The sequence below is a fragment of the Periplaneta americana genome, chromosome 11 (genome assembly GCF_040183065.1).
Source record: "Periplaneta americana isolate PAMFEO1 chromosome 11, P.americana_PAMFEO1_priV1, whole genome shotgun sequence".
Classification (NCBI taxonomy): Eukaryota; Metazoa; Arthropoda; class Insecta; order Blattodea; family Blattidae; genus Periplaneta; species Periplaneta americana.
The window spans coordinates 14,975,266-15,003,027 of record NC_091127.1 but is presented as its reverse complement, the minus strand read 5'-3'; the positions used below and the strand labels follow the sequence as shown (position 1 = coordinate 15,003,027).

General features: G+C 32.7%; 1 protein-coding gene across 1 annotated transcript in view; it reads left to right on the top strand.

Moving 5' to 3' along the window:
* Positions 1–326: 326 nt before the first annotated feature.
* Positions 327–27,762, top strand: part of LOC138708829 (mucin-22-like) — a 198,157-nt gene continuing 170,721 nt past the window's right edge. The window contains exon 1 of the mRNA XM_069839045.1: positions 327–541. Within this exon, the coding sequence (XP_069695146.1) occupies positions 458–541 (84 nt within the window). The 5' untranslated portion in view covers positions 327–457. The remainder of the gene's footprint in view (positions 542–27,762) is intronic.

Sequence of the window (27,762 nt, the reverse complement as noted above, 5' to 3'; positions counted from 1 at the left end):
AATGGATAAACAGAAAAATTGTTATTCTCAATACTTTGCGATTAAAGGTGTAAAAAATGAAATTTCATATTTATTCCGCTCCCTACTCGTGAATCATAGAGTTTGAGTGAGATGAACCATAGAAAACCGAAGCCAAGATAGGGAACTCTGGGAACTGATCTCCGGGCCTTCCACTGATAGCCCGTCGGTTAATTAAATAAAGAAGCATCAGCTACTGAAGGCATATTCTCTCTCCGATGCGAAAAGAGTTTCGTGGCCTTAAAAGTATAGGAAGAGTAGAGAGGGAAGATAAAGTCAACTATTGTCTCCGCGCAAGTTCGTATCTGCTCAAGAACTGGTGTTCGAATCCCGGCACGTTGTCATATATCGATCCGCAGCGCTGAATGGTGGCGCCACGACGCTCCGCGACGCCGGACCAGTGCTCATTGCGAGAGTGACAGCGGACAGAGGCGGCAGCATGGCGGAGCGACGCTCTTCGACGCTGCTGAGCCTTTTCGGAGCGATCCTAACGGCGCACATCGCTATCGCCGCGGCCAGAGCCGTAAGTACCAGCATCCTGTTGTACGACCATAGCTGCAACTAGGCCCAGAATTATATTTACCTACTGCTGTCGGATAATTCCGCATACGGAACAAATTTTCTCGGGAAGAAGAATTTCGTCTGACATTTGAGAGCCTATATAGTGTAAAATACAATAATTTCAATACGCTTTAAAGTTAATTAATTAATTGATTAATAATAATAATAATAATAATAATAATTCTTTGTTCTTAACTTCTATAATAAATTGTCTAGCTTTCATTAATCAGGTAATCTTTTCGTACTTCGATTTTTATTGTAGTTATAAATTAATAATAATAATAATAATAATAATAATAATAATAATAATAATACTTCTTTGTTCTTGACTTCTATAATAAATTGTCTAGCTTTCATTAATCAGGTAATCTTTTCGTACTTCGATTTTTATTGTAGTTATAAATTAATAATAATAATAATAATAATAATAATAATAATAATAATTCTATGTTCATAACTTCTATTATAAATTGTCTAGCTTTCATTAATTAGGTAATCTTTTCGTACTTTGATTTTTATTGTAATTGCAAATAAATAAATAAATAAATAAATAAATAAATAAATAATTAAATGAATAAATACATTAATAATAATAATAATAATAATAATAATAGTAATAATAATAACAACAACAATTCTTGTTCTTAAATTGTATAATAAATTGTCTAGCTTTCATTAATCAGGTAGACTAATCTTTTCGTATTTTTTATTTTAATTGTAATTGTAAATTAATTAATTAATAATAATTCTTTATTCTTAACTTCTACAATAAATTGTGTAGCTTTCATTAATCAGGTAATTTTTTCGTACTTTGATTTTTATTGTAACTGCAATTGTAAATTAATTAATGATATTAATAATTTTTTGTTCTTAACTTCTATAATAATTTCTCTAGCTTTCATTAATCAGATAATCTTTTTGTACTTCGATTTTTATTGTAATTGTAAATTAATTAATTTATTTATTTGTAATAATAATAATGATGATGATAATAATAATAATAATAATAATAATAATAATAATAATAATAATAATTCTTTGTTCTTAGCTTCTATAATAAATTGTCCAGCTTTCATTAATCACGTAACTTTTTCGTATTTCGATTTTTATTGTAATTGTAATTGTAAATTGAATATTAATTGTAATTTTATTCTTCATATTGTAGTTGTAATCCCCTGGTAGAGGGGTAGAGAAGGCCTGACGACCTTATCTCTATCAGGTTAAATAAATAAATACTACTAATTAATAATAATAATAATAATAATAATAATAATAATAATAATAATAATAATATAATATATATTATGCAGATGTATGTTGAAAGTAGGAAAAATAAAATGTTTTATCTACAGAATTAAGACGTCCCTTTTTGGCTCATCCAGATAAATAGGCTATAATATTACATAAGAATGAGAATGGATACGGGATCTTCCATAGAACAGAACCCTGTTCCGTTGTGTTGAAAGAATTCAGTTGACAGTGCTACCGCTGGATCTCCCACATCTAGGCAAATAAACCAACTTAATTTAATGGATCGTTAATTTTGCAACGAATTAATTGAAGTCCACATCAGTATTCTCTTCTAAAATACTGGATAGATGTATTAGTATTAGAAACTTATGATTTCATTTATCCAGAAAGTATGCACGTAAGATATAACATTTGTTATAAAATTAATATTTTGAATATGTCAAAATGGCGATTTCCAGGAATATAAGGCTTGTCACCCAGAAAAACTGACCAATTCTCAAAGTTAATATTCATATATTAATTTTATATCAGTAGGTTATATCTTACGCATACTTCTGATTATCAACAATCTTAGATTATTTCAGTAGTTTAGAATGAGACTGAAGGTCATTAATGCGTTGCAAATGAGTCGAGGTCCATTAAATGAAGTTACCAGCATTTGCTCATATTGGGTTGAGGGAAAACACCGGAAAAAACCTCAACCAGGTAACTTGCCCCAACCGGGAATCGAACCCGGGCCACCTGGTTTCGCGGCTAGACGCGCTAACAGTTACTCCACAGGTGTGGACAAAATTAATATAATTTTATATAATTTTGCTTATAATATTATTATTACTGTTATTAACATTATTATTATTATTATTATTATTATTATTATTATTATTATTATTATTATTATTATTATTATTATTATTATTATTATTATTTGTTTCTTTGTTAGTGTTGCTCCAAGATATTTTTAGTTTTCCTACCTCTTCAAAGTATAAATTTCCCACGTATGGGCGAATCTAGAAATGCATATAGAGTGTTAGTTGGGCGGCAGAGACGTAGATGGGAAGATAATATTAAAATGGATTTGAGGGAGTGGGATATGATGGTAGAGATTGGATTAATCTTGCACAGGATCGAGACTGATGGCGGGCATATGTGAGGGCGGCAAAGAACCTTTGGGTTCTCTAAAAGCCATTTGTAAGTGAATATTATTATTATTATTATTATTATTATTATTATTATTATTATTATTATTGTTGTTATATAAAAGACATTACATATAATTTTTAAATGAAATATTTTTGTTTATATGGAAACTGCCATCATTTTGCACACATTCTTACAATTTCGAAATTATTCTTTACCGTATCTACCCGAGTTAATACGCTTTCCTGGCTGACAAAAACTTCCGGATCGTCAGTGACATGAGGTCTATCCTGTTGCGAAATAAATAAATGCTTTCTTTTCAGTTAAAACACTCTTGCTCTGAATTTGCCCCGGACGGAGACATCACAAATAGAGAGATCAGGAGAACGTGCTGGCCAAAAAATATTGCCGTGCTGTACAATAATGTGAAACTTAAAAAACATATTATTGCAAGAGTGGGCAAAATGTTGAAAGAAATTTAAGGAAAACCATTTTAGAACAATACAAAAGGTTTATTTTAAACAAAATAACTCATAGATTCTTTAATTGTACAATAATAAACTTACTCAATTAAGGCTCCACAGAACTGTATTAATTTGAAAGTCATCGCGTTCATTTTTCGTACCCTACACTTTATTCGAATCAGTTATTATGTATAAAATGTCATAGACCTTTATCGAAAATTAAAAATATTAATAAATTAATGTATTTTTATTTTATTGGGTTATTTTACGACGCTGTATCAACATCTAGGTTATTTAGCGTCTGAATGAAAGGAAGGTGATAATGCCGGTGAAATGAGTCCGGGGTCCAGCACCGAAAGTTACCCAGCATTTGCTCATATTGGGTTGAGGGAAAACCCCGGAAAAAACCTCAACCAGATAACTTGCTCCGACCGGGATTCGAACCCGGGCCACCTGGTTTCGCAGCCAGACGCGCTGACCGTTACTCCACAGGTGTGGACAATTTTCATATAGCAGAGTGTTTCACACATACTAATATTCATTATTGTACAAGATACAGTAGTGGAGAAAAGAAATGTTGAATATTTCCAAAATGTTCTGCTGTAAGCTCTACCTAACCCCTTAAAGTTTGTGTGACTGCAACCTGTGTATATTATTTTGTGCGAGATCGTGCGTATTTGCTTGGTTTCCGCACAAAACCAATCCGCGGAAAGTCTGAAATTCCACATTCAGTATTCCCAACCTAACACACATAACAATTTCGCTCTTCTTACCGCTTAAGTGACATATTGATTTTACTGCTTTAGGCTTTTAAAATATTATGTTTAGAGACGTTCAATATAGTAATAATTCTAAATTGGAAACTTACCACCGCAATTTCACCTAAATTGCACTGTTAATTATTGTTTTTAAATATTTGCAAAAATTAAGTAAACTCTAAAACTCCACTAAAGTTACTGCATTCGTGATGCAAGTAACATTAAGGAAGCCGTGAAAAAATCAACAAGATTCCAGACTCATCATAGACTGGGGGGGGGGAAGACAGAAGTATAGGCCTATGACGGCCTGCTGGAGTATAGTAAACACAGAAAACATTTTAAAGCAACAATGTTGAAGATATATATTTTTGTTTTGCAAATTTGCCGTCATTGAACAGAAACCAAGATGGAGATTTCATTGCAACTAATTAGAAATTCGTCTTTCAGGTATGTAATAAACGATCTTCGCACAAAATAATGTACGATACACGAGCGGTATGTTTTCTTTCAATTCTCGGAATTTAAAAAAGCTCAACTACGTTTCGCTTTTTCAAACTTTTCCTCGAACATGAAAACTTCAACATACCGCTCTTGTAACGTATATTACTATTGTGGCTTTACTGTGTTTATAGTGTGATTTTTCTTTTTATTTCTGTTGTTGTATTTGTATTTCTAGTGATGCGGAAGAGAAGGCCTGATGGCCTTAAGTACACCAGAATAAATAGATAGATAGATAGATAGATAGATAGATAGACAGACAGACAGACAGACAGACAGACAGACAGACAGACAGACAGACAGACAGACAGACAGACAGACAGACAGACAGACAGACAGACAGACAGACAGACAGACAGATAGATAGATAGATAGATAGATAGATAGATAGATAGATAGATAGATAGATAGATAGATAGATAGATAGATAGATGGGTGGATGGGTGGATGGGTGGATGGGTGGGTGGATAGATAGATAGATAGATAGATAGATAGATAGATAGATAGATAGATAGATAGATAGATAGATAGATAGATAGATAGATAGATAGATAGATAGATAGATAGATAGATAGATAGATAGATAGATAGATAGATAGATAGATAGATAGATAGATAGATAGATAGATAGATAGATAGATAGATAGATAGATAGATAGATAGATAGATAGGTAGGTAGGTAGATATATAGATAGATAGATAGATAGATAGATAGATAGATAGATAGATAGATAGATAGATAGATAGATAGATAGATAGATAGATAGATAGATAGATAGATAGATAGATAGATAGATAGATAGATAGATAGATAGATAGATAGATAGACTACAATAAATGTGCATGCGTATTAAGAATGGGAGGGAGAGAGATAGAAGCTCTGCTTACTAACAAAACAGGGGCTGACACAAGTAGGCCCACAGCTTCGACCAGGAAATCAGGATATTACAAAATCAATAACGGACTAGGAAGCAAAATAGCTTAATAGGTGTGTTGACATCTCGCTAAAGCATTGCAAGCCCTCCCTACAAACACAATGGCTCTGAATTCTCAGGTTGCCAAGACGACATAACGAGTTGGCACTAGGCCAGTGGCGGCTTGAAAGCATGTGACTACCGAGCCATCGTTAAAGGGGTCAATTAAACAACGCACAATGCGTATATTTTACAACACAATGTAGCTCCTCACACCTGCAAGCAGCTACATTCTCATTTTCATTTGTTACCTTGTGTTTGTGTAAATCCAAAGCAGGTTTGCTAGAATTCCCTCCTCTTGAATTTTCTGTTATTGTAATGATGCACAAAGTCAATTACATGTTCACAGAAAAACAAAGTTTCAGTCTGTCCGTCCATATACAGCGAGTATTCCTAAATTACTTACTTATTCCTTCCTTACAAGTGGCTTTTAAGGAACCCGCAGGTTCATTGCCGCCCTCACACAAGCCTGCCATCGATCCCTATTCTATGTAAGATTAATCCACTTTCTATCATCATATCCAACCTCCCTTAAATCCACTTTAATATTATTCTCCCATCTACGTCACAGTCTCCCAAAAGGTCTTTTTCCCTCCGGCCTCCCAACTAACATTTTATATCCATTTCTGGATTCGCCCATACGTGCTACATGCCCTGCCCATCTCAAACGTCTGGATTTAATGTTCCTTATGTCAGGTGAAGAATACAATGTGTGCAGTTCTGCGTTGTGTAACTTTCTCCATTCTCCTGTAACTTCATCCCTCTTAGCTCCAAATATTTTCCTTAGCACCTTATTCTCAAACATCCTTAATCTCTGTTCTTCTCTCAAAGTGAGAAGTTTCACAACCATACTGAACAACCGGTAATATAACTGTTTTATAAATTCTAACTTTAACATTTTTTGACAGCAGGCTAGATGACAAAAGCTTCTCAACTGAATAATAACAGGCATTTCCCATATTTATTCTGCGTTTAATTTCCTCCCGAGTGTCATATACGAAATGGAAATTTTAAAAATTGGAAATTTATCCTTTGAAGAGGCGAAAAGATTCAAATACCTTGAAACAACAGGAGAGTGTATCATTTGGCCCCCAAGATCTCCAGACATTACTCTCCTGCGTTTTTTTTCTATGGACGTTTGTGTAAAATGTGGTCTAAAGGATCGCAGTGAGGGATTGCCGGACCATCGAGCTCGCATAATCGCTGCGATTGCACTGGTTAATGCCGAAACGCTGGGCAGGGAAGTGGAGTACCGCCTTGATATACTCCGTGTTAACGAATGGAGCACACATTGAAGTTTTGCAAGTGGCTACGAAAACTTCAAGTGTGTCTGAATATAGTGCAAAAAACCGCAGTTTTCTTTCTCTTTCCGTTTTCAAGTTATTAGTCATCAATAGGGCTAGGATTTTGATAACCTATAAATCATGAAAAAATGTCCTAAAATAATGCATTTAAGACCTAAAAATCTAAAAAAAATGCCCTTAAAATGCCCTAAAAATTTATCTTACATAATTGGCTTAGTAGGAAAAGAGGTTTTGTACTACTTAATATTTAGACTCGTAATTAACTATCTTGATTACACAACTTTTAACACTATATCACTTCGGAAATAGTACATTATGCAACGAGCCTATAATGGTAGTTTCATACGACTTTTTATGCTCGACCATATTTCTAACTTGAAATTATTCAGAAGTATTCATGTTATTCTTATCTGACTGGGGAGCGGAACTGACCTTGTGCAATATCTCGTAAATTGTGAGATGTGCGCAGACGCGAAAGTATTGAATTTTTTTTTTCCGAGAAAGAAATGTCATTGACCTTGATATAATCTAGAGAGTAAAATAAACATTAATCTTGATATAACCTTGAAACTGATTTAGACATTGAAAAACGAGATGACAAATTGAATTTATTTGAATATTATTTACAATTAACGCTAATTATTATAGTAACAGAACATAACCTTCTGCGACAGTATTGGATTTCCAGCCTCCGTGACGTTTCGCTAGTTGTCTTTCGATAGCATATCCGAGAATAATCGATACTTGCGCTTTCATATTGCCACAATGGTGTTTTCTAATTGGTGGAACACCTGAACTTTAATAAATAAGTGTACTTTAATGAGGTCCATTAAAGGCTGCTACCAGGTGTATAATTACTACATTTCGGCATGGTCGACCATAAACGTATTATTTGTCTTTCTTGTGTTAAATTTTATGTTACCTTGTTAACATGTTTCAGCCTGCTATTGGCCATCTTCAGAATTGGTTGTTGCTAGTCTTGGCGCCACAGGAAACAAAACAAAATATGCCAAGACCAGCAACAGCCAGTTCTGAAGATGGTCAATAACAGGCTGAAACGTGTTAACAAGGTAATATAAAATTTAACACAAGAAAGAGAAATAATACGTTTCCCTAGTAATTAAATTAAATTATAGTACTAACATTTAAGTTTATTTAACTTTATACAATTTTTTCTAAGTAGTACACTTTAATTAATTATTTTACCTGATGTGACTTCCATGTAGTCCACCACAAGGGAACTCTTAACCGGAACTAACAGGTATAGAGGAGTCTATATTGAAGGGGTGGTTGGACTGATACATTACATGGGGTGTACTACGTTAAAATGGCAATATTTGTGTAGAAAAACGATTAAAATATTATACAAAATAATGGGTATTAATGTACAAAATATGTAGAGAAAATATCGAACGAAATAAATATTACTTTACATTAATGGGGATTTATGGCCAAAATTAAATGAAAATGCCTAAAAAATGACCGAATAAAACAAAAAATGCTCTTATGAGTTGAAACAGGAAAAAAAAATGCCCTAAAAATGTGTCTTAAAACATTCAGTTTATCACATAACATATAAATACTAAAGCAGCTATGTTTCTGGCTTAATAGAAAAAAGATGCAATTTCATCAAAATCCTAGCCCTAGTCATCAAAGTGGTAAAGATAATTTTGGGACATCTGTACTGTAGCAGTTACGTTAAAGCATAGATACGTGCAATATAACATATTTTCTTCTTTTTCCTCTCACAAATCAAGTGTTAAAGAGGAAATCACGTTACAAATAAAGTTAGTGGTCTAAAATGTAACAGGAAAGTGATCAATGTGATACACAGTGACCAGGTGTTTGCGTGTCGCTAGCAAATGCAACCAAAAATAAACACCACAGCGATGCAGTGGCAACTGATATCACCCTTCACGTTAATGTAAAACTCGATAAAAAGCAAATTAGAGCTAGTTGTATTCAGTCACTGCGGTAATGGATATGTTGCTACAACGACAATTTATGAATTGAAACATTGATTTGACATGCAAAACGAACAATTATAACAAGATACAAATACATGAAATAAACTAGTGAATAATAAAGTCAATGTCTTTCATTTCATATTGCAAACAGTGCATTAATGACAATTAATAATAAAAACAACTAATAATAAATTAATAATAATAATAATAATAATAATAATAATAATAAATTAATAATAATAATAATAATAATAATAAATTAATAATAATAATAATAAATTAATAATAATAGTAATAATAATAATAATAAATTAATAATAACAGTAATAATAATAAATTAATAATAATAATAATAATAATAATAAATTAATAATAATAATAATAATAAATTAATAATAATAATAATAAATTAATAATAATAATAATAAATTAATAATAATAATAATAATAATAATAAATTAATAATAATAATAATAATAATAAATTAATAATAATAAATTAATAATAATAATAAATTAATAATAATAATAAATTAATAATAATAATAATAAATTAATAATAATAATAATAAATTAATAATAATAAGAATAATAATAATAATAAATTAATAATAATAATAATAAATTAATAATAATAATAATAATAAATTAATAATAATAATAATAAATTAATAATAATAATAATAATAATAAATTAATAATAATAATAAATTAATAATAATAATAAATTAATAATAATAATAAATTAATAATAATAATAATAAATTAATAATAATAATAATAATAATAATAATAGACCACCTCTGTGGTGTAGGATTTAGCATGCTGGTCTCTCAACTGGTCTCTTACGCAGAGGGCCCGGGTTCGATTACCGGTAGGGTTGAATTTCCTGGTTGAGGTTTTTAAGGGTTTTTCCTCAACCGTAAGGCAAATGCCAGGAAATTCGGGCCACAACATCCCTGAAAATCACCGGCCTCATTCATCACCGAAATCATATTCATAACAAATCAGTAACATACAGTCGCCATCTAGTTCACAACAATAGAACCAGTCTCAACAATAGTACACAGGCCTTCGGATTTCAACCAAAGATTAACTCGCGATATAACCAAAGATGTTAAAGCGAGTATAAATAACAGCGAGAAAAAAAATAATAACACTAGTATAATAATATTAACAAGGGGCATCCTAACTGAAGCACGATCACTTAAAATAAAGTAAATCTAATTTGTATCTGAACGCAAAGTTCGAACTAAAACCCACGAGCTAACCCATTTTCTTCAAATAATAAAGGTAATAAACCAATTTCATCTACTCTACAAATTAAAATGCATCATTTCGATTGATCAATTGCAATTGTTCAGTTATTAATGAAGTTAATGAGGTTAAATACTTACGTATAATTATTGATAATAATTTAAAATGGAATAATCATATTCATTGTATTTGTAATAAATTACGTAAACATTATATTACTTTGTTGTTCTAAGAAATATTTTGTCAATTAACTGTTTACGTATAATTTATTTAGCATAATCTCAATCTATATTTATGTATGGTATTATAAGTTGGGGTGGAACTTACAAATCCAACCTATATACAGAAAAAAGTATTAAAATTTGTTTTAAAAAGCAGAAAGATTACTCAACTGAATTGTTGTTTAAACATCTCAAAGTACGGTAACTTTGAAAGGTACCTATATACATAAATACAGAACTGAAAATACGAATTCTCTGCGTTTGTCTGAACCTAAATGTAAAACCAATGCAGCTTTTTATCATAGCATGAGTCAAGGTCCCAGATTATTAAACAAATTTTATTCCAATATTATTTTAATCACGAATCCTCTCCAAATTAATAATAATAAAACAAATTGTATTGGATTTATAGTTTGGGTTTAAACATGTTAAACACTTTTTAATCTGTATTCACTCTCAATTTTAATTTTATTTTTGTCTGTATTGGAATCCCCTCCTGAGCACGAGTCTTACTCATTCAGGAGTGGGGTAGTTTATCTTTCATTGTATTAACTTGTATTCATTTCAAACTTACTAGCAATAAAATAAATAAGTAAATAAATAAATAAATAAATAAATAAATAAATAAATAAATAAATAAATAAATAAATAAATAAGTAAATAAGTAAATAACTAATAAATAAATAAATAAATAAATAAATAAATGACATGTTCATGCATGCACAAGTACCTTTCAGGACTACACTCATTTCGCTGTCAACTCAATCACTGCACTGGAATTACGACACATTTCACTGACACTATCCTGATTTCACTAATACTTCAAAAACATTTCACTGTTCAAATACTTTGCACTACCACTATAAACTATAAAACTTCACTGACAACAAACACACTTCACTTACACAACACACTTCACTGACACAACACACTTCACTGACACAACACACTTCTTCACTGATACAAGACTTCAAATAACAAAATATCAATTACAGCCTTTAAATAGTGTGCATAATATACTACCGTCTATTAGTAAAGTCTTTAAACCTATTTTTAAATGCATTTTTCGTTGTTGGTAAAGCCTTTAGTAAGTCTGCAGGTAAAGCATTCCAGTCCCTGATAGTACGATTGGGAAAAGAAAACTTTCCAGTGTCGTCCTCTGTCCTCTTTCCCTCAATTTATGTCAGTGGTCGTTCCTTGAAGAGTAATTTGGCGGCTGCAACCTATTTTTTATTTATTTGTGACAAAGTTTTGTATAAATAATTCGGAAACCTTTGATATATTATAGCTACATACACCCGACTGCAAAACTAAAAAAATCGAGGCCCAATTTCTTCTTCTTCGGCTTTTCTCCCTGTATAGGTTTTCCGTCTTCAGTGCCCAACTGTTTCTATCGTTCCAAACTCCTTTTCATTATCTGTCTTCCATTACAGTTCTGACATGTTTTCCATTTCTATCTTCGTCTTCCACGTTTATTCTCTCCCACTGGTGACCACTGGAAAATATTTTTGGGCGATCTTTCATTCCCCATTCTTTGCATATGGCCGTATGTTGTCCTGGGTCCGTCTCAAAGAGCGAAGAACTATTCACTCTCTCACGTTACTCTTCAATATTCTTGAGAACTCTAACCCTAGCTACCTAGCTTCTCGTTTTCAATATTTGTCCTCATATCACGAAATAGATACTCGCTCACAACACCAAATCACACTCTCGGAAAGCTTCATTATTTCATAGGAAAAGAGAATATTGACTTCATATTTTTTTAATAATCGTGGAAATAGCTCTATATTTTGGAAAGTCTACAATAAGAGAATGTGAAAAGAAGTTCATTTGATATTATTAGAAAAGCTCGTTTTTCATCCATGAACTATTAACAATTATACATCCTGATGTAAACAATATATATACTGTACGTACGAGTACATACTGGAAGAAACCAATAGGTAGGCTACTGAAAATACAGGGTTAGTTAAAAGTCCAGCACCACCTAAATAACTTTGGAAGCGTGTGGTTCAGTGACATGAAACTTGGTATGTGAGGATAACCATATACTAAGAACTCAATACTGGTATTACCGAGTTTTTTCTACTTCCGGTTTCACCGGAAGTAACTCCAACTCTCTTATTTTAAATGGAACACCCAATATATTATTTTATTTTTCAATAGTACTCATTAAGAGCTTTTCAAAAATTACCCACACTTGATACTTCTGTACAAATTCAGTGTTGCTAAGTCAAGGAAATAGAAAAATGGATCGAATATTAAAATAATAAAAGCACCACCTAAATAACTTTTGAAGCATATGGTTCAGTGATATTAAACTTGGTATGTGAGGATAGCCATATACTAAGAACCCAATAATGGTTTTACCGAGTTTTTTCTGCTTCCGGTTTAACCGGAAGTAACTCCAACTCTCTTATTTTAAATGGAACACCCAATATATTTTTTTATTTTTGAATAGTGCTCATTAATAGCTTTTCAAAAAGTAGCCACACTCGATACTTCTGTACAAATTCAGTGCTGGTAAGTCAAGAAAACAGAAAAGTGTATCGAATATTAAAATAATAAAATATTCCTTTCTTAACAAAAACAAAACAAAGCTAGCTCACCTTCTAAATTATGTGTTCAAATTGGTAGCCCTCAGCTGCTTTACAATGAGTCACTCGATCATAGAAACCATTTAAGGAATGATTTAACCAGGCTTTAGGAATATCTTGCACCACTTCCATTTTTATTTAGCAACACTGAATTTGTACAGAAGTACCAAGTGTGGGTACTTTTTGAAAATCTCTCAATGAGCTTTATTAAAAAAAATAAGAAAATATATTGGGTGTTCCATTTAAAATAAGAGAGTTGGAGTTACTTCCGGTTAAACCGGAAATAGAAAAAACTCGGTAATACCAGTATTGAGTTCTTAGTATATGGTTATCCCCATATACCAAGTTTCATGTCACTGAACCACATGCTTCAAAAGTTATTTAGGTGGTGCGGGACTTTTAACTAACCCTGTATAATGAAAAAGAATGACTGTCATACTGAGGCAAGTTCAAGTTGTTCTATTAACAAATTTCGAAAATTAATTTTATAATCGATACGTGATATAGGGGAAAGGAAGCACAAAAGCTATTAAATAATTACTGCACATCAAAATCTGTCTGGTTTCTCGGAGTGAAAATAAAAGCGATACGACTACATTGTCTGGACGCTCTCAACGAAATGAGCCATTCGGTTTTCCGGTCACCTTTCAGACCAGAGAACAATGCTTCAACTTCCGGCGGCTGCGGTCGAACACGGTGTGTATTGATGCCACGATAACAATGTTCCGATCCTCACCCCTTCGAACAGGATCTGTCAAACTGGAACCGACAAACTGCGGCGTGTTTTACACAAGTAAAACAAAAAAGAAAAGACTTGGCTTAAGTAATCAATTTTTGTTATTTTATAGAAAGTAGGTCTACTTAAATTAAAGTACCTTCATTCTTCTTGTAAACATGAATGAAATATGTTATGAGTAGACACATTATCGAGTAAATTAAATCATAAGTGCTGAAAACGAAGAAAATCTGATCAAAAGATTGCAAGAAAGAATTAGGCCTACATATGGGCTATTCCATATGAAATCGATCAGTAAAAAACCTCGCATTTTTTTAATACTCTAATTTTTTTTTCCCCTATTTATACAAAGTGCTGAGGAGAGTGCATTTTCAAAAATATACTATCGAAAGTCAAACGGCTTTCGTATTATTGAGCGACAAATTTAGCGTATTTTATAAAAACAAGCCTCTTTCAGCGCTCAGAACTCTGGAACCATTTACTGCAGAACATTGAACGAGAGCTCATTTTGAAGCTGACATTTGGTAGGTTATGTTAAGAAGTAGTACTTATTTTTATTGTATATAGAGAGACAGATAATCTGATTTTACTTACTTTTAGGCTTTTTGCCCATTTGTAAAAATGTAAAAAATATTGAGAAAAAAACCTTGCATTATTAAGAGGAATTCGGCATTGTTTGCTTAGTGGCTCGGCAATAAGTTTCGAGGGTATTAAATAGATTATTTTCACACGCCTATACTTGAACGGGTCCACACCTAACGGTCAGCGCGTCTGGCTGCGAAACCAGGTGGCCCGGGTTCGAATCCCGGTCGGGGCAAGTTACCTGGTTGAGATTTTTTCCGGGGTTTTTACTCAACCCAATACGAGCAAATGTTGGGTAACTTTCGGTGCTGGACCCCGGACTCATTTCACCGGCATTATCACCTTCATTTCATTCAGACGCTAAATAACCTAGATGTTGATACAGCGTCGTAAAATAACCCAATAAAATAAAAAAAAATACTTGAACGGTGCAGTACCCCACGCACTGGCCGAGAGCTGAAGATAAGCGAGCATTGGGCGTTTTTTTACTCCTGTGTTTATGAAAACTTGTGATAAATCTAGCTCAGCCATGACTGCTAGACGACACATCACATGTTTGTCTCCTGGCCTTGCTTGTCTTGACTACCTACAGTCAGCTGGTTACTTCACGCGCGTACTATTTACTTTCTTTATTTGATATTTTCAATACTTTCTTATCAACAGTGCACCAGTAAAAAATATGTGTTTATTTGTACTTTCAATGCGGAATCTAACCATATATTTTAAAAATATTTTTTTCGTGGGCAAAGGCGTCTTAATGAAGAAAAATCTAAATGTCTCCATTTCCATAAAAAGTAAGAAAAACTGTTTACATGTCAATATAAACTTTAATTTCTCAGCATCAAAATGAACCATGATTTTGAACATTGGGTGAAAGGGTTTCGGAGCCACAACAGTTTAAAGTTGCTAATTTTATGAAAATACGATAAATTTAAATATTTTTAATTTAAACACTATGAAGTTCTGATGCCTCAAACTTTGCACAAAGCACTGTATCACAGTTGTCAACGGACAGAAAAAGTTTCATTGTATTTAAAAATTGCAAGGTCAATTTTCTCTATATTTCGGTCGATTTGAGATGGAATAGCCCATATACTCAAGTGAAACATGCAATTATATTAGTTATGGCCAATTTAAGGCTGGTTCACAATAAAGCGAAACGAGAACGGAAAAATTGTTAAAATAAATACATTTAAATGTGAGCATTCACAATTAACGAGAAGCTTACCGGAGCCCGAGAACGAGAACGTGAGAGTTAGCCAAGTTTTAACTTTGCCGTTCTCGTTTCCAATCACAGCCTACTAAATTCATTCTGTTATCATCAAAAAGCTAATTGGTCGTCATATATTTTGTAGCAAGGAGGCCGTGACATAATTTCTTGTCCATTCATTGCTTGTAACTAACGCAGAAATTGAGTAGAATCACTTTCCACATATGCTACGCGTAGGCCTATATGTGACCAGACTACTACGTGAGCTGAATTCTTAAATAATAATAATAATAATAATAATAATAATAATAATAATAATAATAATTTATTTAATCTGACAGGATTAAGGCCATAAGGCCTTCTCTTCCATCCTACCAGATAGCACATATAAATACAAAAAAGAAATACAAACACTGATGAAAATAATACAAATTAAGTTAAACCCATTTAGAGGGTCAGCAGAGTCAAAAGAACACTATAGAGTTCTCATCGAGCTAATACAACAAAAAGAAAGAAAATAGAGATAGCAATGATGATATTGATAACTGGTAATAATAATAATAATAATAATAATAATAATAATAATAATAATAATAATAATAATAATAATAATAATAATAAATACATTACATATTAATTTTCAATTTTACAACAGCATAGTTACAATATTTACTATATGTCATGGGTTAAGGTGAAGTTGCACAACATGACATGTGTTCAACAAGCAATTCCACGAACTAGAATGTGATTTTTTAGCTTAAATTTGAATTTTGATATTGTCCGACAGTCTCTGACGTGGTCAGAGAGAGAATTCCAGAGGCGTGGAATAGATATGCTGAAAGATGATGAGTAGAATGATGTTCTGTGCAGAGGAATAGAGAGAAGGTACATGTTCCGGGTTCGAGGTAGTGAAAGGTAAACAAAACGAGATGCTAGGTAAGAGGGTGTGGAGGTGTGGGTGATTTTAAATAGTAATAAGAGAGAGTTGAAGAATCTTCTTTCTTTAAGTGCACTCCAAGACAACAATTCTAGTGACGGTGTTACATGATCGAATTTTCTAATGTTACAAACGAAACGAACGCAGATATTGTGAACACGCTGTAGTCTATGGGCAAGATCAGTATTTAGATTCGTGAATAGAGAATCGCAATAATCGAAGTGGGGCATCACTAAAGTTTGGATCAGGTTCTTTTTAAGGCTGAGAGGGAAAACATTGGTTTAGTGTTTGAGGGAATGAATTATGGAAAAAGTGTTCTTACATATGTAGGTCACTTGACTTTGAAAATTTAAATTTGAATCTAAATATAACCCTACATTTTTTACTGTTACTATACTATAAATACTATAAATATTCTGTGTCTTAAATTTCGAAGTTGGTTAACCTGTGTTTATGTTGGCTGGCTTGTACTCACGAGAAAATTCTATTGGTCAATTATACACAAATAACATCAAAATCCGTAATATCGACTTTATATATATCGTTATTGACATACATATCGATATGCATAGCCGTTTCCGTTCTCGGTTTACTGTGAATAAAAAAATCCATGTTCACGTTCTTCGTTTCTCGCTCTCGTTCCTGTTCTCATTACCGGTTTATTTTGGAATAGCCTTAATCGAAGAACTGTTTTTGACTGGATAAACAGGTAACAGGTTTCAACAGTAGAAGTCTAACCAATCTTACTTCCTGAATAAAAGAAAAAATGTTTGAAGTATTGCGATCCATGTTCACGTTCTTCGTTCCTCGTTCTCGTTCCTGTTCTCATTACCGGTTTATTTTGGAATAGCCTTAATCGAACAACTGTTTTTGACTGGATAAACAGGTAACAGGTTTCAACAGTAGAAGTCTAACCAATCTTACTTCCTGAATAAAAGAAAAAATGTTTGAAGTATTGCGATCCATGTTCACGTTCTTCGTTTCTCGTTCTCGTTCCTGTTCTCATTACCGGTTTATTTTGGAATAGCCTTAATCGAACAACTGTTTTTGACTGGATAAACAGGTAACAGGTTTCAACAGTAGAAGTCTAACCAATCTTACTTCCTGAATAAAAGAAAAAATGTTTGAAGTATTGCGATACTGAGAAACATTAAATTAGATATTTTCACAAAATACACAGACTTTTCCATGCTGTCTGTCTTTCTGTTTATGTAGAGGGACTTTTTCCCGAACAGATGCATTATAGGGGCCAATCTCCTTATTGGTTGAATGGTATGAATGTTACTATCGATATGTATTGTTGTTATAATCGACATAAAATATGTTACTAACTTCTAAATTAACAGTCACTTTTATATTGTTGACTTGTAGTCTACTTCAAAATGGAAATAACGGCAGTAATAATTCAATTTATTTTCCCTGGACCAAAAATATAATAGAAACCGACTAAAACACATCAGTAGTAACAAACTGTTTAAATTTTTTCCATTTAATTTTTTTAAGTTGGTACCATTTAATGCTTATCGAATATCGAATACTTAAAACGCTAATCGAACCATTACTTCCGCTGACCTTTTTTGCGTATAATGTGTGATGGGTGGCCCTAATGCATCTGTTCCATTTTTCCGAACTATTCATAGGATTTTGCTTAGGCCTAACTGCCATGCAGTTCACCTGAGATGAACATGACATATTACAATCATGTTCATTAAGAAATTAATGCGTCTGTATTTTAAAACTAACATAAAATGGCTGTTTACTCTAAATCAGTTTTATGTCTATCCAAGCCAAGAACCGAACTAGACCAAAACAATATCACGTTACTGACTGATCTGCCATTGCTGAAAGCCAAAGCCAATATACGCTATAAAATATAGTCCCGTAAATATTTCATTATAACTAACGTTTTTACATATGTTATGTTAATTCAAATCAGTGTAATGTAATTAACCATTATGCTAGATTAAAAGAAACCTAATATACCTAAACATTAATATGTACTTGATCCTTTTTGTTCACCATGAGAGTAGTGATACATTAGTATGGTTCTTGGCTTGGATAGATAACGATTTTTTATGAATTCTTCTTAAATTAGGATCTAGATCTTGTAAGTAAAGCGGTACAGATAATATATCTACAAAAATTGTTGTTACAGAAATTATTTACATAATTAAATCATCAATCGAAAACTTATTTAGAAAACAATATTAGGACTTAAAAGATATAGGCCTAATACTATACACGAATTGCTTAAAATTAACATAGCAGTAACCATTACGGAAATGTGACAAATTATATTTTATGTAAATAAATTTACTTCTGTGTAAATAAAGACGAAAATGTACTCTTAGAAGTGACTTTCCGTCATATATGACTAAGGAGGTAGGTAAGACCTTAGGACTGAAGGATGTAACTTATTTAGCCTACAAGCCGGGAAAGATTTCCGCATAACCCGAAAGACAAAATTTTGCTTTACAACTTCCTTGAACGATATGCTTTCACTGTTGCTTACTTCATTAATTTACTTTAAATCCAATTGCAAACTGCTTATGACTTTCAATGCTTCAATATCTTTTAATAGCCTATCGATTTTCGTAAACAGCAAAATATTAGATATACTACAAATGATTACGTTCAATATACAAATAATCCATGTTGAATCTTTCGTACACTACTTTTAACACTTGAATATAAATAATTGATTAGATGGCGATCTTACTCGTGTTAATTGTGTAAGCATGTGCGGCTTACAGCTGTTTCGGTGCTTCTTCACACCATCCTCAGAGCCTACTAGATCTCGGCGTCATCTCGAACTTCGCTGCCTGTTGTGTGGGTGCGTTCGATTATTGAAAAATGTTGAAATGTGGTGTCAAATAGTGTGTGTGTTCTGAGATTAATCTGTGTGTTGAGAATTTGAATCTGGGTGTGTTTTAGTGTGTCTGTATATTTCATATTGTTCTAGTGTGTTGGGTTTTTGGTTTTTGGGTTGTATGTGTAGGATTTCCATGTCTGTATTTATGTTATTGTATGTGTGGTTAGCATTAGTTATGTGTTCAGCATATGTAGATGTATTGTGTCCTCTGGTTATTGCTTTAATGTGTTCTTTGTATCGAGTTTGGAATGATCTGACTGTCTGTCCAATGTAGAAACTGTCGCAACTATTGCATGTGAGTTTGTATACGCCTGTGTGGTTGTATTTATTTGTTTGTGTTGTTTGTGTGTTGAGATGTCTTTGTAGTGTGTTTTCTGTTCTGTATGCTATGTTGTATTTCTGTTTTCTGAATGTGGATGCGATCTTGTGTGTGTTTTTGTTTACATAGCATACAAAACAGAAAACACGCTACAAAGACATATCAACACACAAACAACACAAACAAATAAATACAACCACACAGGCGTATACAAAGTCACATGCAATAGTTGCGACAGTTTCTACATTGGACAGACAGTCAGATCATTCCAAACTCGATACAAAGAACACATTAAAGCAATAACCAGAGGACACAATACATCTACATATGCTGAACACATAACTAATGCTAACCACACATACAATAACATAAATACAGACATGGAAATCCTACACATACAACCCAAAAACCAAAAACCCAACACACTAGAACAATATGAAATATACAGACACACTAAAACACACCCAGATTCAAATTCTCAACACACAGATTAATCTCAGAACACACACACTATTTGACACCACATTTCAACATTTTTCAATAATCGAACGCACCCACACAACAGGCAGCGAAGTTCGAGATGACGCCGAGATCTAGTAGGCTCTGAGGATGGTGTGAAGAAGCACCGAAACAGCTGTAAGCCGCATATGCTTACACAATTAACACGAGTAAGATCGCCATTTAATCAATTATTTATATAGAAATACTTGTGTTATGTGAATTTAAGCAAATATAGTGGCATATAACTTGCGTAAAAACTAGAAATGACAAATTAAATTGGAAGTCACTTTTGCGAAATATAATGAAATACGTACTTTCCTGTGTTTGCAGAAAATGGACACTTTTGTTATTTGAATGAAAGTTCAAGGAAAATTTATAAACAGGAATATCATTTAGATGATGAGACGCGGTTTTTAAGCGAAGTGTTGCAAATCTGTTGTGTCATATAATGGAAAGTAGACCTCTATTGCCTTCACGACTCCTACTTTTTTTTTTACCAATAACGGTTGAACTTATAGCTAAAACATAAGGCGACTAGTGGCAAATGTAACAGTTTTACAGATTTTGTAAAAAAAATTAATTCATAATACAAGTTTTTTACAATCGTACAAAATCTCCAGTAATGATTGCAGAGCAGTGAGGAAAAGCTGTTTCAATAATTGTGTAACATGACGTTATTACTGCCGGTTGTAGGTATTCAACTCTGACTTTGTTGTGATAACCAAAATATAGCAGATAGCTTGTAATCTTACGATCTGAACTGTTGGAATATAACATCCAACGGGTAAAAGCTCTTGGATTTTATTCTGCAGAGCAGAAAATTGCCAGCTGTGAATATGCTGATCCCCAATTTCGTTGAAGTGGCGACGAAGAAAGAAGGAGAAAGAACGCGACTCCAACCAGTGTCATTTTTAGTACGGTGAAAACGAAAACGTAAAACTCTCACGACATAATACAACACACACACGAACAATACAACACACACAAGGCAATACAACACACAACACAAACAATATAATAGGAAACACACACAACTGAATTCAAAGACACATATAACACAATATCACACAACAAAATACAATACACATTACACAATACAACACATATTACACAATACAATACAACACATAACACAATATAATACAACACTCACAACACAATACAACACACAACACAATATAATACAATACAACACACACAATATAATACAATATAATACCAAACACACAAAACACAACACAATAATTCTGAAAGAATTTTAACTGTTGTGTATTTGTATATTTTTCATTGTTTAATTAAAATTAAGTCAAATTTAAACAATTATTATCCACATAACGAGATAGATCATTATGGTACAATACATAATTATCACCTTGTGACCCCTAGGGTTAGATTAGCCAAATCTAAACAACGGTTTACATCAACTGCATTGTCCATGTTTAATAAACTTGCTTATAGTGCACATATTGTTAATTTTAAATAAATTTAGGTGTGTTATTCGTGACTGGCTAATCAAAAACCCTTTTTATGACATAAATGAATTTATCGAAACTAGTGATGATGTATTTTAGTTTGTTTATCTTGTTTTTCTTTTGACTTTGTCTATGTATCTGTAATACCACGACTGTTATTATCAATGAATCAATAAATACATACAACACAAAACAATGCAACACAACAGAATACAATACAATACAACACTCCGAAAACAATACAATACATCCAACACAATACAATACAGACACAATATAATACAACACACCGAATGCAATACAATACATCCAACACAATACAATACACACGACACAATATAATACAACACACCGAATACAATGCATCCAACACAATACAATACATTCAACACAATACAATACACACGACATAATGTAATACAACACACCGAATACAATACAATACATCCAACACAATACAATACATCAACACAATACAATTCACACGACACAATATAATACAACACACCGAATACAATACAATACATCCAACACAATACAATACATCCAACACAATACAATACAACACACCGAATGCAATACAATACATCCAACACAATACAATACATCGAACAAAATACAATACACACAACACAATATAATACAACACACCGAATACAATACATCAAAAACAATACAATACATCCAACACAATATAATACAACACACCGAATACAATACAATACATCCAACACAATACAATACAACACACCGAATACAATACAACACACCGAATACAATACAATACATCCAACACAATACAATACACACAACACAATATAATACAACACACACAACACAATACAATAGAATACAACATAGATGACATTAAGATGTATGGATCATAAATGAGGAGACAAAGAGGAAGGCAGAAAATAGTAAAGACTGGAGAATGCTCTGTTTGCAGTGAAAGACCTGCCTTTGGGCAGAACACTATGAATGAATGAATGAATGAATGAATGAATGACACACAACACAATACAACACACAATACACAACACAATACAACACAACATAATACAACACAGTAACACAATACAACACACACATTCTTTCCACATGTGTCAAGTCATTGGGCGCCATTTTCTTTTTAATATGTTTATTTATAGGCTCATGTCTAACGGCTTTGTGCGATTTAGCCCATTTTACAGAAATTGTGGCTCAAAGATAGCACCTAGGAATTTTAATTACTTTTAATCATTAACCGATTACTTAGGGATTACTTATATCTGATATTAGACGAAATTACGTAAACCAAACTTTTTTAATATGCTTATCACAATACTTAACCTATTTATCCAACGAAGTCAAGGCGCTGAGGGGCGCAATCTGAAGGTAAATGACATATGAGTCGCTAGGTGGCAGCGCTATGTAATTAACTTAAGACTATGGGGTCGTGTGTCAGCGACAGTTAATTGTAATCAGCAGAGTGAAAGTAACTCACAACGAGGCCCGGCGAACAAAGCCTCGTGACGCAGGTGTAACCCTCATACCTTGATTAAAATGTCTCCAGCTACCTATGCGAGATGCTGACATGCAGAACACATTATGCATGGGCGCTTTCAAAATTACAATTTATTAAATGAGATTCACTCATCACGTTGCATGGTATGTGATTAGTTTAAGCTTTTCATAAAAATTTACACTTCCTTTTCGCCTCCTTTTTCTATCACAATTTTCCTTTTTTTCTCTCTCAACATATTCAGCAGAAGGAATGTATAGTGAGGATCACGTAAGGGTAGTTCCTAAAAATTTCGTGGACCCTGGCGACGTCAAGGTATTATTTTTCGAGGTTGGGCAGCGTCTATAACCAATTACATTAAACGTTTATGGGCTAGATTATAAAAATAATTATATAAAATACAGATTTCCCGAAATTCTACTCCATTTCTGATTACTGTAATACTGAGAGAAAGGGAACTAAGTAGAATACATTTGAGAGAATCTTTTGTCATCCAGTCTGCTTTCAAGAAACTGCAAGTTAGAATTTATAAAAAAAGTTATATTACCGGTTGTTCTGTATGGCTGTGAAACGTAGGCTCTTACTTTGAAAAATGAACAGAGGTTAAGAATGTTCGAGAATAAGGTGCTTAGGAAAATATTTGGGACTAAGAGGGATGAAGTTACATAAGAATGGAGAAAGTAACACAACTCAGAACTGCACGCATTGTATTCTTCACCTAACATAATTCATTCATTCAGGTCTTTCACTGCAAACCCAGCATTCTCCAGTCTTTCCTATTTTCTGCCTTCCTCTTTGTCTCCTCATATGATCCATATATCTTAATGTCGTCTATCATCTGATATCTTCTTCTGCACCGAACTCTTCTCCCGTTCACCATTCCTGCCAGTGTATCCTTCAGAAGGCAATTTATTCTCAACCAGTGACCCAGAAAATTCCTGTTCTTCTTTCTGATCAGTTTCAACATCATTCTTTCTTCACCCACTCTTTCCAACACAGTTTCGTTTGTTATTCCGTCTGTCCATTTCACACGTTCCATCCTTCTCCATATCCACATTTCAAATGCTTCTAGTCATTTGTCTTCACTTCGTCGTAATGTCCATGTTTCTGATCCTATACAATGCTACACTCCACACGAAGCACTTCAACAGTTTCTTCCTTAGTTCTTTCTCCAGAGGTCCGCAAAAGATGCCCCTTTCTAACATAATTAGGAACATTAAATCCAGACGTTTGAGATGGACAGTTCATGTACAATAGCACGTATGGGTGAATCAAGAAATGCATTATAGTGTGTTAATTGGAAAATGTGAAAGAAAAATATCTTTGGGGAGACCGAGACATAATAATAATAATAATAATAATAATAATAATAATAATAATAATAATAATAATAATAATGATTTATTTTAGCTGGCAGAGTTAAGGCCGTAAGGCCTTCTCTTCCACTCAACCAGCAAAAAATGTATATACATATGCATGAACTTACAAAGAATTCAACAATTTGATTTAGATGAGAGCTACATGTATACAAGAGTTATTTACGAATTAAACAACAAAATACTATGAACTATTAATTAAACACTGAAATAAACTGTGTAGCAGAATTAAACTAAAATACATAGAATGTTAATATATTACAAATAATATTAGATAATAGAAAGAGATTATTATGAGACAATTTTGAAAATACAGCACAATCAGGATGATGTCTAAAGAAAAAAAGTAACAATGTAGTCAGTGATAGTTTAAATCAGTATGATTGGAGTGAAATGCTAATAAGGTTATCTTTTAAGCTGTTCTTAAAGGTGTTTGTTGTCTTGCAGCCCCTAATACTTTGTGACAAGGAATTCCATTGGCGCGAGATGGATATTGTAAAAGATGATGAATAACAAGATGTTTTATGAAGAGGTATACTTAGCGTGCCACAGATAAGTGATCTGGTATTTGCGTCGTGGTTAGAGTACAGATAAGAGAAACGAGAAGAAAGGTAATTTGGTGTTAAGGTGTGCAGAATTCGAAAGAGTAAAGACAAAGAGTGTAAAGTTCTGCGTTCTTTAAGTCGGAGCCACGAAAGACTTGCGAAGGAAGGTGATATGTGATCATATCGTCCGATGTTGCACACGTATCTGACGCACATATTCTGAGCTCGCTGTAACTTGACTGACAGTTCAGAACTTAGGTCACTTAACAAAACGTCACAATAATCGAAGTGCGGCATTACTAGGGTTTGTACTAGGGTAAGTTTTAGTTGCTGGGGCAAGAAATTTCTCAAGCGACTCAAACAGTGAATGGAGGAACAGATATTTTTTATCGTTTCTTTAACTTGAAAATTCCAACTTAGATTATTATCAAAAAAGAAGCCAAGATTTTTTACAACAGATGAATAAGGGATTAGCATGTTGTTAAGGGTAACAACTGAAAGATTACTGTTATTAAGGGAGTTAACTAACGTAGATGGGAGGATAAAATTAAAACGGATTTGAGGGAGAGGGATGTGATGGCAGGAACTGGATTAATCTTGCTCAGGATAGGGACCGATGGCGGGCTTATGTGAGGGCGGCAATGAACCTTCGGATTCTCTAAAAGACATTTGTAAATAAGTCAGTCTTTATATCTGAGCAAATGCTGAATTAGTCATATAACACTTACAACAATTTTAAATAAAATTCAAATTATATCTAGGCGCACAATTGAGTTGATCAACAAAAGAATTAATTAAATCAAAATTGCAATGGAAAAATATACGTTATTAAAACTGTCAGAGTGTAATGTTCTTAGTGCATAGTAGGGTCTACTTGTGGAGTAACGTATAATATGAACTGTAAATATATATTTTATCTTAATAGGGACCTGTTTCAGTACATACGTACAAACTACTTTTGTGCGAGATCGTGCGTATTTGCTTGTTTTCCGCACAGAACCAATACGCGGTAAGTGTGAAATACCACATTCAGTATTCCCAACCTAACACACATAACAATTTCCCTCTTCTTACCGCTTAAGCGCGACATTCATTTTACTGCTTTAGACTTTTAACGTATTATTTTTAGAGACATTTAACATAGTAAAAATTATAAATTGGAAACTTACCACTGCAATTTCACCTAAATTGCAATGTTAATTATTGTTTTTAAATATTTGCAAAAATTAAGTAAAGTCTACTACTCCACGAAACTTATTGCATTCCTGATACAAGTAACATTAAGGAAGCCGTGAAAAAATCAACGAGATTCCAGATGCCGATGTTATTACTGCAATATGTTATATAAATAATATTGTTAAAATATTAAAATGAAAAATAAATCATTACATAACCTTACCGTTTGTTTTAAGTTCGCATTTATAGACTGGGGGAAAAAAAAAGACAGACGTATATCACGGCCTGCTGGAGTATAGTAAACACAGAAAACATTTCACAGCAACAATGTTGAAGAAAGATATTTTGGTGTTCCGAAGTTGGCGTCATTAAACAGAAACCAACATGGAGATTTCATTGCAACTAATTAGAAATTCGTCTTTCAGGTATGTAATAAACGATCTTCGCACAAAATAATGTACGATACACGAGCGGTATGTTTGTTTTCATGTTCTCGGAAATTAAAAAAGCTCAACTACGTTTCGCTTTTTCAATCGTTTCCTCGAACATGAAAACGTCAACATACCGCTCTTGTAACGTATATTACTAATATGGACTACCTCACTGTCACACTACATCACTCAATTTTGAGACAGACCTCCAGAATATGTTTAAGCAATGCAATACATTCTCCATATACTACTGAAGTATACGACACAAAACATTTGTAAATTCAAACTGGCAACTTGTATCGAATTTACTGTGAATGTGAGAAACGTAAATCCAGAACGCAGTATAAAATATACGGTCCATTCAAAGAAACGACTGAGCAGTTGAAGGTGGAAACGCGGGCAATGCTTCTACCGCTGTTGTCATGGTGATGGGTAATGACGACACCATGTCTCCTCTCTCTCATCCATATTCTATAAAGCTCTCAATCATGACAGTTGAATAATAAAGTGGCACAAGCCTTCTTTCATACTTTACTCAGCTACAGAGTCCTGTGTTTGGTTACCTAAAGCCTCCAAGAAACCTACAAAATTACACATAATATGTATGTATGTATGTATGTATGTATGTATGTATGTATGTATGTATGTATGTATGTATGTATGTATGTATGTATGTATGTATGTATGTATGTATGTATGTATGTATGTATGTATGTATGTATGTATGTATGTATTTATTCACACTGCAATGGGTATATACCCGGTGGCAGTGGTAACTAATTACACTCACTAATGACAATAATAAACTTATTAATTAAAAATACAATTTATAATAATACTAATAATTAATACTAACAATAATTTATAATAATTTATTTATTTATTTATTTATTTATTTATTTATTTAGGATATTAACATGCAAAACAACAGCACAAGGCCAATTACTGTTTAGCACAAGAAACAAAACAAATCAACAAATGATGATGAGAATGAATGATAGAAAATGGCAGTGAGATGAAATACAATCAATATAACAGTCTATAAATAAATAAATAATAATATATAATAATAACAATAATAATAATAATAATAATAAT